The 19,215-nt window shown below is 47.0% G+C and overlaps 1 protein-coding gene across 1 annotated transcript in view; it reads left to right on the plus strand.

The window, feature by feature from the left end:
* The window catches only part of ADAMTSL4 (ADAMTS like 4), a 549,072-nt gene that overhangs the window by 100,712 nt on the left and 429,145 nt on the right, over positions 1–19,215 (plus strand). Inside the window, exon 4 of the mRNA XM_069649732.1 lies at positions 9,144–9,955. Coding sequence (XP_069505833.1) covers positions 9,144–9,955 — 812 coding nt within the window. The remainder of the gene's footprint in view (positions 1–9,143; positions 9,956–19,215) is intronic.

Genomic DNA, 19,215 nt, shown 5'->3' on the forward strand with positions numbered 1-19,215 from the left:
CCCACTACTGAAAGAGTAGAGAGAGTAGAGAGACTGCCGATGACTGCCTCTACCTCGCCTCTAGCTCCGCTCGCCGCTCCGCTCAGATCACCGGTATATGTGGGTCCACCCACTACTGAAAGTGTAGAGAGAGTAGAGAGACTGCCGATGACTGCCTCTACCTCGCCTCTAGCTCTGCTTTAATATTTTAATTAGGCTTGCCATGGCCAGAGGAAAGTGTTGCCTTGCCTGTTGGATGCTTTTGATGTACCCGTGGCTGTCACATTCAAGCTGAACCTGACAGGGGAAGACGGCCCATGTAGGCTGTGGCCTCTTGGAGTCCACGTGACTATATGTTTGTCGTGCGGTGAGCAGCGAAAGTGTGTGCAGAATGGCCCCACACAATTGCGGAAGCTGATCTCCCATCATTTATTCTTATTACAAAAATTGAAAAAGCCCATGCTAGCGCACACTGCACACTCCCCATGTGGATGGTCGAATTGCTCTCAGGCACACTGCTTCCCCTCTGGCCAATGCTCCCGCTCTACTTTCTGGTGCATTGCTCCCTCTCTGCTTTCTGGCCCACTACTCCATCTCTGGCCAACCACTCCCTCTGTTTTCCTGTCCACTGCCCCCCCCTCTGGATCACTGCTCCTCCTCTTACCCACTGCTCCCCCTCTGGCCTACTGCTCTCCCTCTGTCTCAATGCCTCCCTCCCACATATCTTAATATTATTACATTCTTTTTTTAAAGCAGATTTTGTGGTCTTTTTTTGTAATAAATCAGTTTTTGCAAAAACTTTTTCATGAGTGTTTATTCAATAATTGCTGTTTTTTGTTTTCTCTTTAAAAAAAAGCTGATTTCGAAGAATTCTTAACACTCATAAATTTGCTATAAACTGGGGGTCTGATTGAGGATAGTAGGTCCATGGAAGAGCCAGTGGCTTGTCAGCTTTCCATGTCTCTGACAGCAGGTAAACCTAGGATAGTCCATCACATGTCTGGCTCCCAGTTAAGCAGGGCTGGATTAAACCTCTGGGGGGCCCCGGGGTGAAAAAAGCCAGTGGGGGACCCAGATGATTAAGAGCATATCTCTGGCAAACGCATTAGCCAGCTGAGCTATCTTACCAGGATTGAAACCTGTAACTAGCTAGATGAACACACAGCTCTGAAGCAGGCACATTAACATGCAGATCTCACTTACTGAGAATGAAGTCTGTAACTGCAGAGCCATATCACTGGCTAATGACACTCATTTATTTCAGCTGGTAAAGAACGAGGCTGACATGTGACTCTTGGGGAATGAGATGCAAACTTCACACATCAAACAAAAAACTAAGTTGAAAGACTAGCAAAGCATATGGCGGCACAGCCTATAGGGTAAAGCCCCGCTCTTGAGCCTGCCTCTGCAGAGCCCTTTTGTGTGTAATGATTGTGTCACATGCACCCCTCCCTGTGCCACGGCCTGCCATTCACCAGCCTATGCTACACAAGGAGCATTGCTAGGAGTGCCTCCGAAGGTAGCAGCTCTTCACATGGCAGCAGGATCAGCAATTGTGCGCTGGAGTTTGCAGGAAATGCTGCAAAGAGCCTTGAAAGCGGCCCAAAAGTACAACCATTTCATAAGAATGCTTTGTTGGCTGTGTCCATCAGTGACTCTAGACTCGGAATCCAAGATCAACAAAAGTGGCTTTCTGTTCCAAGGTGGTGGGTGGGGGGACCACACACTCGGCCCACTTCATGGGCCGGGTGAAGTGGGCTGCTGCCCGGGGCACTGGTACTGGTGCAGGACCAGCTGTTCTCAGCCAGTGCTCATACTAAATAATGAGCTCTGCTCCTATCTACTTTGTTGCTTTTCATTTCAAATACAAAGAAAGAAACAAGACTGTGTCTGTCAAATTCGTTTCAAAGAGGTCTTGTTTGTCAGCAGAGCATTTTAAATAGGGAGTGATTAGTAGCAGATGACTGCAGACACAATTGTGAGTGGGCAATTGGCAGTCGCCATTGTTAGCAGGATTTCCCTTAAGTGGTGGAACATTGCATGCTTAGACATGGGAGAGGAGCATAATAAACGCCCTTCGGTGCAAAACAATGACTGCAAACAGGAGAAGGTATTATACCTATTCTTTCACTGGTTGACTTTGTCTTGATATAATAATAATAATATGATAGGTTATTTATAACGCGAGGTTTCTAAGCGCGGACCCGGGGATCGAACCTGTGTTGCTCCGTGTGGTCTTGCTTCCAAGGCGAGCACGTTGCCGCTGAGCTATCCTCCCGAGCACACCTATCCATCCCAGAAGATGTGTTTAGGCTCCGATTAACACAGATCTATACAAGTAAGAGGCGGAAAGATACAAGTATCTAAATTGCACACCGGACTCAAATCTTGGCTTCGCCACTTAACCAAAGTGTGTGATCCTGTTCTGATCATTTAATCGCATTGTGCTTTAGCTACCAAAATGAGTAGTCCCTAGAAGTGATCCAGTTCAGTGTGCACTACTCAAAAAAATTACACTTCACTCGAGTATGGTAATTGAAAAAAAAGGCCATTATAAGTTATGGAGAGTGAAAATGCCTTTCTTTTTTGCAAGGTATTCACCATAGAGCACCAGTGGCTCGCTACAGTGGTGATAGTGTGCAGTATAAATATCCTTTAATATTAACATACAAAGAAATATTTGTTGATTACAAATAAGCAAGCCACCTTTGGGATCTTGGCTATGGGTGCTGTTGCTGATTGTTCAGGAGCTTCAATAAATTAAATCTGTTAAAATATATTCTCAGTCAGGCTTAGTTCCCACACATAGTCTTCCCTATTATTTTTATGTTTTTTCTCGAGTTTGTTGGTTTCGTGTTAGCGCCCTTATGCCCACGGGCCTGGTTTGCGTTGGCGCTTTTCAAATAAATAACAATACAGTCTTTAATGGCTGAAAAGATGCTATTGGTTCTCGTTATACGTTCAAATGAGAATATCACGAACGCGAAAATAGATTGCTGCTTCAAAAGCATTCATCACTGCTTGGTAGATTCCAGGCGATTTTGCTTTAGATAATAAAAGTGTACTCTTAATATTGTTATTATAATTATTATGGTATTTATTAAGCGCACGCCTAGCTATGGGAAGCAAAGGGGCGCTTGACCAGTCAGTGTGGGGTAAGGAAGGCATGGTATCAAACAGTAAAACAGACACAAGTGCTCACAGTTCAAGAGTGTTTATTGAACTTTATAATGGGTGAGATAAACGCCTAATCTAATCCTAAATCTCAAGATGGGAGCAAGCGACGACCATCAAATAAAAACGCAGTCCTTGTCGAGTCTATCAAAAAAAAAGGGCCTATACTAATAAACCTATTGCAATCCTTGTTTCTAAATATAAATAGTGAGGGAAACAATGTTATGCAAAAGAAAAGTGTTCAGGAAATAAATGATATGTCAGGAGATTCAAGCCGTTGGCTTCCCTTCCCCACGTTTTCAGCACGGGAAAAGGCGGCACACTCGAGCTTAGCACGCTTCTCTAGCACGAGGATGCTGTTCAAAACCTCAACATCAGGGCCTTCTGTGCAAAAGTCTCTTTGCCATTCAAAATCTCTTATTTCAGAGGGCCTGATGAAACACGACAAACAGTAAAGTTCCTTTCTTCTTAGGATTTCACATATACAACTTCTCGGGTGCTTTACTGTTCACCCCGGGCCCCCTCCACCGGGCTCAGACACACTTTAACACAACACCTTCAATTGGTCTCCTTCTGCTGGGCGAAGACTTTCGACTGTGTGCAGGATTTAGCTCGAACCGTCGCAGGATCACTTCGGTTCACAATTACTTATTCCCTTCTTGATATAACCTTTTTCTCACTTTCACTTTTGGCATCCCTTAGCTGGATACCTTACAGAGACCTTCGGTTAAGCACCCACATAGTGCCAGACCACTCTGCCAAAGGTGTTGTATCTTGCTTTTAAAGTTGAATCACTCATCAGCAGTTCAACGTTACTTGAGTCTCTTATCACACGTGTTTTGACAATTTTCGTTCCAGCACTTGCCATACAAGGTGCTGCCTGCAACCTTGGCTTCAACACAGACCCGTCTTGTATCGGTCTCCCCAACTCACCGGCTGTGTTGATATCACTGACGCTGCTTTGTTCTTGGAGCCAAGAATGGTACCACCACGGATATTGCTTCTCCCTGCCTTGATTACTGATGCAAGAGGGCCCCGGGTATCTCCGAAACACAATGCAGGATTCCTCAGCCTTGTTTCCTGGTCTTACACTTTCTATTCTCGAGGTTTCAGGAAAGTAACAGTTCCTTGTCAAAACGGTCAAAGGAACTTCTCTACTTGCGATACCCTTCTGTTTTGCCGTGTTTCTTCTCTCGTTCAGCTGCTGTTTTGAAATTGCTGTTTCCTAGTGTGCTTTGCCTCGCTCAGAAGGTGCTCTCGTGCTCCGCTTTTATCCATGTGGGAAAGCCTAATGGAACTTGGGTGTGTGATGGTTAGTAATTGCCTGAACTCGCCTGACCATTGTATTGGGACACGTCAGGTATACGGCTTGGGCATTAGTCTGTTTTTCACATAGCGGGCTTTCCCTGTGAAAGTGTTTGTGTTGTAAAAGCAGGGGGGGGTAGAGTTCCTAAATATCCTAGTAGGATGGGGTAAAAGTGTTATAGGGAAGGGGATACCATGTCTCACCATGCAGTGTCCCACTCCCACTCGCCAAAGACCCCTCGCCCAGGTGATCCTCCTGCACTGGTCCACCCCCAGGAACTGTATCCAAAATCGATGGCCGTGTCTTGGCCATCTGGATGACAGATCCCCGGGGAGTAGCGGGTGAGACACCTTCAGGTTTCTCACAGTAGCCTTATTGATTTTGTGGTACACCGCCCCATTGCTTTCTAGCTAAATTTGAGCTACATAAACCAGCCACACACATACATATATGGTTGTTTTATATCGGGCTGCATACTGGAGATTTCATTTAGACATGTCCATGCCACGCTATATGTAGAGCTAGCCACTCTGCCTTTATTAAAACTGGTCTTTGTTTATACCGCAAGGTTTTTATCATTTTGGGAGGGATTGCAATGTGAGGTCTGCAATAGTGGGGTGCATTTGAGTGTTTTGGCCCTGGGCATTATTTCATCTAGAAACTACCCTGTGGCACTCCTGGCAGTGGCCTTCCCCCTCATTTACCATGCTTGGGCGCCATTGTGAACCGCAGCTAATTAAATAGACCATCAAAAGATTTGCCACTGGAACAGCAGTGTAGGAATTCCACGTGATCGTTATCTAATTAAAACTCGCTTTACTTCCAAGGCCACAAGCATGAAATGGATTGATTGTGTATCAACGAAAATATCAAATAACTGTCCTACCTAAAGAGCACATCCTCACGGCACAGACAGGGTTTCCACTGGGAATGGGACATTGGAGGCTGTAACTCTAGCCAGATAACGTGCATGAAGACAGCACATGGTGCTAGGAAGTAGACCTTTACTGTGTTTGCAGACTACCTTTATTACCCATTCAGGTCAAGTGCAAAGTACACGTGATTCTATTTGTCCTTTCAGATCTGTGATGTAAAGCAACATTGGGCCTCATTACAAGTGTGCCGGTCCGGAAACAATGGTGCCGGTAAGCCCTCCAGCCCAGTTGTTTCCGGACCTGAACACTACGGGTTTGCCTGCCAGGGTCGCTATGCCCGACAGGGCTGACTGTGCCGGACACAGCGGCCATGGTAAGCAAGCGTCACAGAAGCACGGGCACCGTTAACAAGCAATGCCGGTGCTTCCGTTTTCCCCATTCCCATCTAGTCCAGGGGGAATCTATGCGAATGGGGACTTACAAATTGCCAGTACCTGACTTCCTGGACTGCCAGGCTTGTAATCCCCCTGGTGTTCCCGGGAAGTCAGGCGGCGGTAATTCTTCCTGGGTCTGGCGGCAACCCGCTGGTATCACCGGCAGGGTTACCGCAAGACCCGTAATGAGACCCATGGTCTTTTGTAGGACGATTCCTGACATTTTGGCAGGCTCTTTTATCTTGCACTCAAAGCATCACATTAAGAGAAAATACTAACAGTGCAAGGCTGCTCAGCCTTCGATACCAAGGCCAGGCCTGATTCCCTGAAAAAAGTGTATCCGGAAGCATAAAATGCAAAGTTGTGAAATTCATCTGTATCAGAGGGTTGGGGCTTTGTAATTGCAGGGGCCAGTGAACATGAACCATTTCCCCCATGGTTAACTTAATCCAGCCCTGCATTTAAGAGTCTGTCGCTGCCCTTCTGGCATTTCAGGGACTGACCTGTTACTAGTTCGGTTTTCTTGTGTTCATGGGATTTGTATCGCTCATCTCTGCCATTTTCAGGACCTCTTGGAGTGTCAGGACCTGTAGGAGGCATAGGTTAGGTTTACTTAGCAAGAGCAACGTTAGTAGTGCAAGACTGCTTTGCGGTTGCGCTCATGCGTGGGATTCAGAAACACACTGGGCCCCATTACAAGTTGCACATTTTACCGGCCGAGAATGGGCAATTACTGGGTCATTACCGGGTCATTACGGCCCTGCCGGACCAGGTATTTGACCATTCCCGGGCGCCGGTAAAAAATGGTGAATCAGCATGGTGCCGGTGTATCTGACATCTGTACCTCAGAGGTATTCTTCCTTTCCTCTCCATCCCCCAGAAGCTTACTGTCTCTAGAGCCCTGGTTCTCTCAAATCTGGACTACTGTAACAGCCTCTATCTGAATCTGCCTGCCTCTACTCTCCGCCCTTTGCAACTCATCCAGAACAGGACTGCGAGACTTGTCCTTGGCCTCAAGCCCAGGGACCGTATCTCCCCAGGACTGAAATCGTTACACTGGCTCCCAGTGGCTGCGAGGATTAAGTTCAAAACCCTCTGCATTGTCCACAAGGCCTTCTGGGGCCTCGGGCCAAAATACCTTCAACTCTCTCTTCCTAAATATCTTCCTTCTCGAGCTCTTCGCTCATCCACCTCCAACTCCCTCAGGGTCAGCCGCTTCTCCAAGCAACGAGTTGGGGGTAGATCTCTCTCCGCTGCAGGGGCCTCCCTCTGGAACAGCCTTCCTGCCTCCCTGAAACTTGAAGAGAACCATCTCCGGTTCCGGAAGCACCTCAGAACCTTCCTCTTTACCTCTGCTTTTCTCCCCCTCTCCCCTGTTAATATTACTGAAACTGCACTGAATCTGCAACGGGGCCACTCACCTACCCAGGTCTTTGGCCCTGCCACTCTCCCCTGCACTGCCTACCTGGCAACCCCTGCACTGTGGGACTGTCTCTGTATCCCTACAGCCCCTCCTCCCAGCACTTGTCTGCACTTATCTTGCACTTTCTACCAGCTGGCCCTTATTATTTATCTTGTTCTACTAAACCTGTACTGCACTTTCTCCTCTCCCTTTCCCCCTTGCACTTTCCCTTCCCCCCCACCCTGCACTTGCGCGATCTGAATGACACCGGGCCTAGTAGGATCGTTTGTCTGTCTCCCCTGGTTCCCCCCATCTGCCTCGTCGCGCCTTGGAACACTTGTGTATAGGCGCGTTATAAATGCCATATCATATCATATCATATATGCTCGCGGGTGCCGGTCCACCCGCCAGGTCTGACCTAGCAGGCGAAAAGGCACCCGCGAGCAGAGCACGTAGTTTGCCGGTCCGGTAACTATGGTACCGGCAAACTTACCAGTACCGTAGTTACCGGACCGGCAAACTTGTAATGAGGCCCACTGGCTCTGTTTACGGGCACATTTCTAAGAGTTTTTAGCATGCCATCCATTGGGACATGGCCTGTGGTGTATTCTATGCAGTTACATCAATGCATTTTGTGGGATTGTAGCTTGACCCTCATCCGTGTGTGCATGTTGGATCTGTGCTTTGTGGTGCAGGGTCATTGCATTAGGTGTAAAGTATTCTGTGATTTGGTGAGTTACGGTGGTGCATTTTAAGCTTAGTAGGGTGCTACATGGGCAGAAAGGAGCAGATATCTCAGTGCACTTAACCAAAGATTGCATGTCATATAGTGAATATTGCAGCATGAATAGCGGCCATCAGTGCTTAATTTGTAAAAGAAATACGTGCCAGAGCCCAACTATTTTCTAATAATCCTGTAACACTGCGCGGGTGGGCAGTTCCCCACCACTGCTGCCACCACCAATAGGTGCTCCCCACAGTGTCGACATATTTGGGGTTACACTACAGCTCGCATCTGCTCATTGTGGCTGATGCATGGACTATCGCCACTTCATAATCAAAGTGAGTCTGAGACAATAAGTGCCGGGGCTCAACAATAAGTGCCAGGGCTGAGCCCTGGCAAACACCTCCACAAATGAAGCACTGAACACCACAATCTCAACCGGGGTGGGAAAATATCACAGTGCACTTACTGAAGGAGCAAGCCTCATAGTGTGAATAGCTGTAAGCAAACATCAGTGTCCCAAGAGAGGGGAGCAAATGTGGTGTAAAGTAATTGGGCTACACATGGGGCAACTTTTGGCAACCTGACTCTCGGTATTGCGGGTCCTGGATGCCCTTCATCAGCAAGGCATGGGCCTAATTTTAGGGGGGGGGGAGAGGGGTGTCTGTCCCCCCAACTTTCATGGAACACCATGTTGTCCTCATTCATTTGGCTAGGGCACCTTTTCTTCAGATGTCATGCCCCTCCGACCCCCCAACATTTTCAGCAAAGTTACTCCATTGCAACAAGGCTTTAATGAGGGGCAACAGACATCACTGCAGAGACGGGTAGCATTGGGGAAGAAAGGAGCGACCACCATGAAGGGGAAGAAAGCATCATAAGAAGTCTAGGCACACACACTTGGTTGCTAGAATGCGCGTGATCCTAGACCTAGACCCATTAGATTCGTGTTGTGGTCTTTGTGATAAAAATGACAGTGCAGCTGTTCTCCCATGGTTTAGTAACCAGTGAGGTAGTCTGTGATTGTCTGAAGCTGAGGTGGTCCTATAGTCCTATAGTGTGCAATTTCTATTTGGGAGTCATTTTCAGAGTTTGTTCGCTATGCCGCTGTTCTTGCTAACTTCTGGGGTTCGATGGGTTTGTGCCAAAGTGGCCACCGGTCCCATTTAACGCATCTGTGGCATGTACTACTATGAATTTTTCCGTGGGGGTGTCAACTTTTCTGAGACTGTCCTCTTTTCTCTTGCAGGCATCCCTGAGGAAGTCTCGTCAGGCCTTGGAGGACGAGGGAACAGGAAGTAAAGTCGCAGGGGTGTGGAGTGTCTGGGGGCCCTGGTCACCCTGCTCCCAGACCTGTGGCTTAGGAATTGTGGAAAGGAGCCGGTCCTGTCTGGCACCTGGTGCAGAAAACCCCAGTGTGGAAGTCCATCCTCAGGGTGTACTGACCAACTCTCGGCCTCCGTTCTTTGAGGACAGAGTCAAATTGATGCCCAGTGGAGCTGGGCGTCCATCTTACCCCCTTCACACCGATGGAAACTCTGAAGTGCCAGCATTACCGCTCGGGCGTCCGTTTCACAGGCCCACAGAGCTCCACAGGCAGCCTTCTGTCAACCGATATGAGCCCTACCATCAGAATGTACATCACCAGTCGTTTAGGGCTGAAGGAGGACTCCCTCTCCTTAAACCGGAACAGCGACCAAGTCGGAGGGCCTCTGCCCTCTACGAGCGAGAGGCAGACTTCAGAAGGAACTTCGCACAGCAGCTTGGTCCTGATATGTCTACCAACCGAGAGGGGCAAAGGCATGAGGGCACCCCCAACCGCAGAATGTTCTCTTCACACAGGGTGACCAATCGAGAGCCCCAGTTGGGTGCTGTGAGGAGGAACACGTCACACACTGAGATTCTTCCCCTGCTTCTTAGTCCATCCAAGGACTCCTTTTCACTGTTTAGACCAGAGCACGGGGAGCTGCGTGAGATAACTGGAACCTCAGACGACGCGGCACACCACCATGGGCCTGCCCTGCCTGCCTCACCGACTAAGGAGCCCCACTCTGCTCGCAGGTAATCAGGTGCAAAGTGAACACATACACATCCCTCTCACAGTGAGGGCCAATCTTGGGCACGGCCAACCTGGGCGGTTGCCCAGGGCGCCAAACTCATGTAATTTACAAGGGGTGCCATAGCTGTTGCCACGCCAGCATGGAGCCTATGAAAAGCTCCTTTGTGCTAGCACGGCAGCAGTCATGGCGCCCTTTGTCAAATAAAGGCCCCCACTTGCGGATGCAGCAGTGGCACGCTACATAAGTGAAAAGCTCCTCCACCCGGCGGGGGCACTTTCACTTATGAAGGGAGCCACTGCCGCTCCAGCGGGGGGGGGGGGCAGTCTGTGAAAAGTCTGTGAAAAGATTCCCAGTGCTGCTGCCCACAGCACCCTATTTGAGTCAAAAGCCCCCCCCCCCTATTCTGGGAACCAGCACAGGGGAGGTGCATTTCTCTTATACAGGATACTGCCACCACTCCATTTCAGGGTGCTTGAAATTTTATTTCGAGCAATGCTCATGGCCCAAGATCTGCCCAAAAGAGAAGAGTGAGGTAGGCCATAATGCATGACCTTCCAAGCCACAGCCTCACAGCTGAGACAGCAATGGGGCTCTGTTCTGCACCCATGCGCTGTGATTCGACATAAAGCACATACATGCCTGCTCGCCGAGAATGGAAACATGTGTCACACATCGAACATTCTTGAGTTTTCATTGATACCTGCATAAATTAGGCTCCAACCCGTGCACATGACAGTCTGCAGGTATTAACCCCCTCGCTGCATTCTTTTGACTCCATTCTCACAGGTGCTTTGTACTTTTTTTTACATCTATAGGTACAAGAGTTCGAAAACATCATTTTGAAATGGGCCCCCACCAGCTATGACACCATTTCAGCCAGTCCTGCAGTTTCCTATCCCCTTGTACTCGCTTTTCCTAACCCTCTGGTGTTTACAACACAAATTGGGCATCACACACACGCTTGTATTTTCTTAAAATCCTGTGAGAGGGGCACATTTTGTTTCACTCAGCGCGCTGCCACAGCACAGGCCAGCCTTGCCCACAATCATTCACACCACTTCACAGCATTTCGAAAAACTTTGAAGGGCAAAAGATATGCAATCCAGTGGGAAACCCCTGTGCTTCCCATTTAAAGACCAAGGAAAGCCTGCCATGTACACCTATTGACATCGCCATTCGCAGTCTTTCTTGACCAGCCCTTTTACTGGGCCAGTGTTATTTGTATTCTAGATCACAATGACAGAAGAACCACCCAGTGGCGTGGATTACTACTTCATTCTTGGTGCATTGGGGCAGTATAAAAAGTGTTTTTCCTGTGGAAGTCTATTGTGTCAATGTCACTTTATAAGACTCTAAATTGAGACCAGCATTGTGGTCTGTAAACCCTATGATAATTTGGAAAGATCCAAAGTTGGTTCCTCCCCCTTAAACTCACTGATTTCTTACCATGCACAGCTTTCAATCTAGTCATATGAGGGATTTGCATGAATATCTGGCTCATATTTTGGTAGCGAGGATGAACATTCAGCCTTCACTCTGTAGAAAGTAGTTGGGTGTTTCCCTATGTAGAACATCTTTTTTTCAATTTTTTGTCATGGTTTGAGATGGCTCCTCAGCTGGCACTAGATATAGCAAAACAAATATTTCTAGTTCTGCTTTGTGGGCACCCAGCAAGGCCATCCTGCAAGATACTGCAATGTGTTTTAGTGCTCATTTATGGGGGAAGGGTAGGGTGGAGAAGGTCATTGGACAGTGGGTAGGGGTTTTCCAGTCTGCCCGCACCCCCAGGGCCAACCCGGTTTAAAAAAAAGATCAGTTAATCAAGACAAAAGTTTGATTTGGCGTACATCAAATCACCTGAAATTCACCTGAAATTCAGGGGGTTTAGAATTTATATGAACAAGTTTCCCAAAGGCTTGGAATAAAGGGGAAATGAAATGGAGTCTTTTTTCAATTTATGGGCCTGTAAAAGTAGTATTTATTACACACTAGATCTCAGCAAAACGGCTGAAAGGATTTAGTGATGGAATTAAGTTGGGTCCAAAGGAACGTGTCTTTGTATCTTTTCTCCATGATAGACTTGTATGTTGCTCATAAATTAATAGTAGGGACTAACACATTGGCCCCCTAAACGAGTTTCCCGGTACACGGTAAATGTGCCGGTAAGACGTTTACCAACACTTTTAATGGTCCGGCAAAGTATGAGTTCAACAGAACTGGCTCTCCTATAAAACCCACGGTCACTAAAACAGACCCAATGCAGCACTGCTACAATGGTGCCCCCTATTTACTCAAATCCAAATGTTTCCTTCTATGTGGTTGTGGCCCCTGGATCCTCCCCCACCCGGCCTGTGCCTTCCAAGCCAAAAGGTTCCAAGCAGTCCTCTATCCCCAAGCTAAACCGGCAAAGAATTCTATAGCTACCACATGCCTTTTGGCCCTCCCGACTGCCCCTTCCTCCACCCCGACATGCAAAATACTGAAGCAATGCTTCTAGGGTGAACATTGATGACTGCCCCTTGTCTTGACAACATGTTGTCAATCCCCTGAAGGCCTTCTCCTGGCCATTTCTGTCTTGGCAGCCAGCGATCCTGCAATCAAGTGTGGAAGTGCTGAGGACCAAGCTTCCACAGTACTTCCAGGAATCCGATCACCTGAAATTCTGGCACCCAGATAGCCAGTGCTACCACTATGGGGAATAGTTCCAAAAAGGTGACATTCCTAACCAACCCACTCTGGAACCATTCCCCAAGCCAATGAGCCATGCATTGTTTCCTACCCAAAATGACGCCAAAACCGTTGCTACCCAAACCATCCGTAAACCAAGAAAGTCCCTGATTCGATAAGTCGGCTTCCAGCCAAGCCAGCGATCCATTGACATCCAACAAAAAGCCTGTCCGTAAACACAAATCCTCTTTCACCTCTTTAGACAACTTCATCGTATGGCGTTTCTCTCTCAAACCCCTCATAGCTCCAGCCATTGATCTCGAGAATACCCTAGCCATCGGCATCATCCTCAAAGAAAGATTTGACTGGCCCACCAGATCCTGCATCTGCCGCAACATCACTTTCCTTGCCTTTAAACAATAAACAGTGTGGGCAGCACCATTCTTTGTGTGGCACTTCTCAGGCGGGGATGACGGTGTGGCGGGATCAGCGAGGGTGACCAAGCTCACCCATGTGCCTTTTACACTTTGGTTCCCATTGTGACGTGACCCCCCAAGCCCACAAAACCACACTGTCATCACCCGGCGCGTTGCCTGGTGTGGACGTTATTGCTGGCTGGCCCGCTCACCCAACCAGGCCGCCCCAGCATCTTTGTTGAGGTTTGCCAATATTATCTCCATTGTGGCAGATGAGCGCTGCACGTTCTTCGGGTGAAATCTCTTGTTAATTTGAATACAAAAGATTACATTTGTTGCCAGTCCAGAATAAGCCCAGGGCAGAGCAAGAGACGTAGCAACGCCTTCCCCAGCAACGAGATCCAGAATGTGTGCTAATTAGTGGCTGGGAATAACCAGAGTATTATGGCATTAGCAAGATATCTCAAACAAGATCCCTTAGGTTGTAAACCCCTGCACTGATATCCTCCTGGAGAGGCAGATGGTCACTATTGATCATTGTCTACTTGATCAGTCTGATGGAGTCATCACTGTTTTCCCAGGGGTGACCTCCTCCAATGTGGCCAGGGGATGGCAGCCGATACCTGATCCTGACCCTGGGGGTGGTTATATGAGAGAGGATCACATGGGAGGAGACAGCCTCCGGGAAGATGGCATGGCTTCATTGGATCAGACATGGTATCCCCCATTTACCCATGACGAAGACCCCTTGATGCCCAAAACCCTATTGGCCTTTTGTCATACATCTGCATGCCCCCTTTAGGGAAAATAGAGAAACATTTTCCCAAAACCCTAAAGGCCAAGCTCCCATACCTGGTCTAAAATGTGAACTATCCAAAACGACCCCTTCCAGTTCCAATTATCCACCATCTATTCTATACATTTCTATTCTAGTCTATAGATTTTTATAGTGTGCCAAACACCCGCAGGCCTCAGGGCGCTCACAAGACAAAACAACAAAACAGAAAGGAAGAGATAATGGGAACAGCGGGTCGGAGGGATCAGTCAATGCCCTTATCAAAAAGGAGTGTTTTCAATCACTTCTTAAATTGTGATAATGATGGTAGAGTTCTGAGCCCAAGAGGAAGAATATTCCAGTGAGATGGTGGCCAGGCATTAAAACACGAACCTCCAATTTTCTTAGGGAGGAGCGGGGTCGAAGCAGCAGGGCATCTTCATTTGATCGCAGAGTGCGCCTGAAGGGCGAGATCAGAGATAGGCGGGAACATTTCCCACCAAACATGTATACAGTAAGTTGGACACCTTGAATTGCACTCTTTGTTTAACTGGAAGCCAATGCAGTGCGCAGCTGGCTTTGGACACGTGAGACCGCCGTCCTATTCCACAAACCGCACAAACTGCTCAGTTTTGGGTGACTTGTAGCATCTTGGTATTCGCCTGGGTAGTGCCTACAAGAAGCCTATTGCAATAATCTAATCTGGTGTTTCTAGTTGCATCAGCAATAAGAGCCCTATTTTTTTCTGATAAATAAGGGCAAACTTGCCAAAGTAAATGTGTCATATAGGAACAAGAAGAGCTTAAATGTGGCACTTGTTTCTTGAAAGTTAATTGTGAATCTAGAAATACTCAAAGAGTTTCTGCATGCTCAGAAACAGGCATGACATTGCCTGCAATTGTAAAATCTCTATATTCATGGTCCAGTTTTTTTTTAGCTTGCAGATTGTTTGGAGAATGGGGGGCTCTGTTTTTTTTTGGCATTCAAAGCAAGTGAGTTAAAGGCCATCCAAGACTGAATGGCTGCAAAAACCTCATTTACTCTTTCCAAGTCTTTGGCATATGTCCCTGGCAACTGAATGATGATCTGGGTGTCAACCGCATAATTAGCAAATTGCTCACCCAGACCATCCAAGAGATCACATAATGGCCTACTGTATACATTGAACAGCAAAGGTGAAAGGCAGGAGCCCCGCGGTGCACCACAGGTAAGAGAGGTTGGCAGGGATTGTCCATTATCTCTGACAACTTTCGCCTGCCGTGGGCCAAGGAAAGAGTTAAACCAGTTGCAGCACTGTTAGAGTACTTTCCTATCCTGACCAATCTGTTCATTAAGAGATCGTGATTAACCAAATCAAAAGCACCAGAGAGGTCAAGAAGTAGGAGTAAGGCTGTACTGCGCTTATCAATGAGTTTTACGAGATTTGATTTTAAAACTAGAAGGGCAGTCTCTCTACCATGCTTTGAGCAAAAGCCTAACTGTCCAATGACAAAAATTCCTTGTTGTTCAGCAAAGTCCTAGTATTGGCAGCAAGCCACTTTATCCAGGATTTTTGGCATAAAAGGCACATTAGTTATCGGCCTGTAGTTGCCAGGATCGGCAGGGTCAAGATTCTCTTTCTTTAATAGAGGTGATATCCATGCCTTTTTGAGGCATTCTGGAACCTTGGCCTACGAGAATGACAAATGTACAAACCTAGTGACGCGGGGAACAAAAGATGACAGGTACTCTTTCAAGTAGGATGCTGGAAGGTTGTCCCCTTTGCATGAGGTAGGTTTCATCTCATGGGCAATTGTCAGGATCTCGCTGTCTGATACCTCCCTAAAAGAAAAAGATATGGAGGGATCTTATATCAACTGGGGGAACGAAAGGCATTTCGGCCCCAGTGCTCCTCATCATTTTAACTCGTTCTGTAATGGGAGTTTGGTGGCAAGATATTTTCTGGACAAACTCATCATGGATCTTTTGACAGCAGTTATTATCAATTGCAATATGAGGTTTAACCGCTATTATACCTTCCAGTTCATGCAAAATGGAAAACAATTCTCTTGAATTTGATTTAGCTGCTTTAATACGATCATTGAGTTTAGTTTCCTTAGCTTTACAAATGATCTCCCTAAAACGTTTTACAGCAGCCTTGTAGACGTTGAGAGCGCAATCCAAAGGCTGTTTCCTCCAGTTTCTTTCGGCCATGCATTTGACCGGATCTATGTGATCACTGCGCAGCCGAAAAATTTCGACTTAAAAAATGCTGACTGCATTCACAGCGACGCAGTGATCACATAGTAAAAATATGAGGTATCCACAAAATGTTAATTAAAAGATCCTTAATTGAAATACTAATTACATTTTATCTGTATATTTTGCCGCATTGAAATTAAGTTTATAGTGTGTATGACAGGCGATGCCTTGTTGCTGCTAGAAAGCTGCCGCGTGTATAATCCTCGGTCAAATGGCACGCTACTTTACGCTGCACTTCATTTGACGGATAATTAATTTTTAGTTTAACTCGCCTACACGCATTCGAAATATACAACTGTTTCTAGATGTACCGACCGCAGGAGTAATACATTTGGAGACAAATGCTGAACCTAAAAATGAAAGTAAATGATCCATTATTTTTAAGAAATACAATATTGCATGGTAAAACTTGAATCGCAATGCTTTCTGCCTTTGAAGAATCATTATGTAGCAATCACACGTGACTGTCTGTAAAAATTCGGTGACGTGATGCCGCATAGCAAGAAGAATGAAAGTGAAAGCTAAGACACCGTTGACATTTCTTTTCAGTAGACACCCGGGCGGCAGTCAAAAAACTGAATGGTCATTGCTGAACCGCCCCATGTCTCCTTAAATGCATGGAATTGTCAAGGCACATCGCATTCGTTCACTGAACTGCGGCGCATGAATGATATGAAAGGGCATTTCCATGACACCCGTTGTCAACAACATGAACTGCAATGTGGTGCAGAAATTAAATGAAAAGGCAATCTACATACCTCAGCACGCTTTCATTGCTTTAGTGTACTGCAAAGCGGCGTGGGAAACAAAATGTATGAATGAACTGCGACAGTCGAAATAAGTCGCAATTTCTGTATGGTGCAAAGTGCAGTAAATGTAAAGTCGAAATTGTGTGGATGACATTTTGGTACGATACCCATTTGACCTTCCTGGAAATGAATACTTCGGGTGTAAACCACTGGTTCTGTTTAGTTGTTTTCTTCTGAGATCTAGAACAAAGTGGTGCCAAGCTAGCAAAGGCATCATTAGTAATATTTCTCAGATAACCAGTCAGATTAACTAGAGAAATATCGTCATCTAGAATTTATAACTGAGGAAGAACCAACGAATCGAAGGCCCCCCCTGTGACTTTCAGAATATTCCTGGATAACACTGGTTCTTTAACTGAAGAGCATTCTGAGACAATAGGGCATGGGGCCAGAAGGTCGAGAACAAGGAAAGAGTGGTTAGACCAAATACAGTTTTCCACTACTATAGGAGAAATGGCCTGATTTTTGGTCATGACCCAATCCAGTGTATTCTCCCCACTATGTGTAGCTGCTTTGACATGTTATTGGTAGCCAAGGGCCCCAGATACTGTTGTGTATGTGCTTGGGAGTGGGCCGGATCACCACATGCATGCAATCATAAGCAGATATTAGATGAAGCAATAAATCAGGAGCAGGAACCGGTGCTTCTTTATGGTTCTTTATTCGAGCGTGAACTGCTCTCCAGGCAGTAACCCCGCCTCCTTACCCACGTGGGTCGCAGCCCACTAAAACAACTGGAATAAACAGAGGACTGCTCCTCTGCATGACAATAAACAACAACAACAATATAGATAGGTCGTTACATCTCCCCGTCGCTTTAACAAGCACTTCAACATGGTTAATTTAGTTCTTCAATCCATCTTGTGGGCCTCCGGATAACCATCTTGGATGGACTGCGTACTGGTGGGGGCAAGTTGGAAAGTGTCTCTTCACCATCACTGTCGCTGTCATCAGCGTCTCTTTCCTCTTCATGGTACTCAGAGTCTATGTCTGAGGAATCATCTGTCACTGTCCTTAGGGTGCTGGCGTTGGTGGCAGTGCCTCTAAATGTTTTGAAGAAGGATGAGTTTCTGGTGATTGTGCCCTGTGGGCTAGCCGCCGTTATCATCGAACCCTGGATGTGAGGGACTGGGTCCGGCTTGAAAGTGGGCGTGTCCTTCGTGACTTGATTTTGGCGCACCAGGACTTGGTCTCCAATACAGATCGAGCTTTGTCTTGCGTGTCGCCTTGTGTCCGCGTACTCTTTCATCCTGGTCTTGCTCTCTCGATCTTTGCTTCTGGCATCTTCTACTTGGGTGGCTTCAGTTTGGGCTTGTGGGTTATGCGGGAGCCTTGTCTTGATGACACACCCAAACATTAGCATTGATGGGCATTCACCAGTTGAGCTGTGTAGCGTGTTCCGGTATTCTCGTAGCAATGTGCAAAGGGCTTGCATGAATGACCCGTTTGTGATGGAGCATATCTGTAGGGTGCATTTGAGGTTTCCCATGAACCGTTCCACCATTCCATTCGCCTGTGGCCACAGTGGTGTGACCTTGTGGTGCTGGAAACCTAGGTGTTCTGCAAACATAGAAAAGTTGTGTCCCGTAAATGGAGGCCCGTTGTCTGATTTGACTCTGGAAGGGATGCCGTAATTGGCAAAGGTCTTGTCCAGAGCTGGTATGACGGCCTCAGCACTGGTGGAATGAATCAGATGGACTTCTGGGAATCGTGACATCTCGTCGATGATTACTAGAGCATATTTGCCATTGGTCAGCGGCCCAAACATGTCTACAGCTACCTCATCCCACACTCGTAGAGGCATTTCAGATGGTTGGATTGGCTCAGGGAATGTACGAGGGGCCACTGCCTGGCATGGTAGACATTTCCGTAGCAGTTGTCCACCAAACCTTGGTTCTCAGTTGTCGTTTTGTTGATATGATGCCTCTGTGTCCTGCGTGTGTGATGTCTAGTACTTGGTCTTGCAAGGCAGCCAAAATTACTATTCTGTTTTCATTCAATAGCAGGCCTTCAGGTGACGTGGATAAGGTGTTGCGGACAAGCTTGAATGTTCGGAAGTGTTGTTATTCCTCCGCGGACATGAGTGATGCACCTCTCTGTTTGCTTTGCCACTGGTTTTATCTCAGACATGCTTGTACTGTCTGAAGTAGTTGGTCCTTTTGTGTTTCCTTCAGTAACTGAGCTGTGGTGACGGAATTGGGTAGTGCACTGCTGATCAGGTAGCGTAGATATTGATTTGCTTTGTGTGATTGACGCTCATCTTGATCTGGAAGTGGATATCTCGAGAGAAAATCTGCAGGATTGTTGTGCTTGCCTGGCTGATGGATTATTTTAAATGAGTATTCTTGGAACC

Source organism: Ambystoma mexicanum, chromosome 1p, assembly GCF_040938575.1.
Source record: "Ambystoma mexicanum isolate Mex_15411 chromosome 1p, UKY_AmexF1_1, whole genome shotgun sequence".
Taxonomy (NCBI): Eukaryota; Metazoa; Chordata; class Amphibia; order Caudata; family Ambystomatidae; genus Ambystoma; species Ambystoma mexicanum.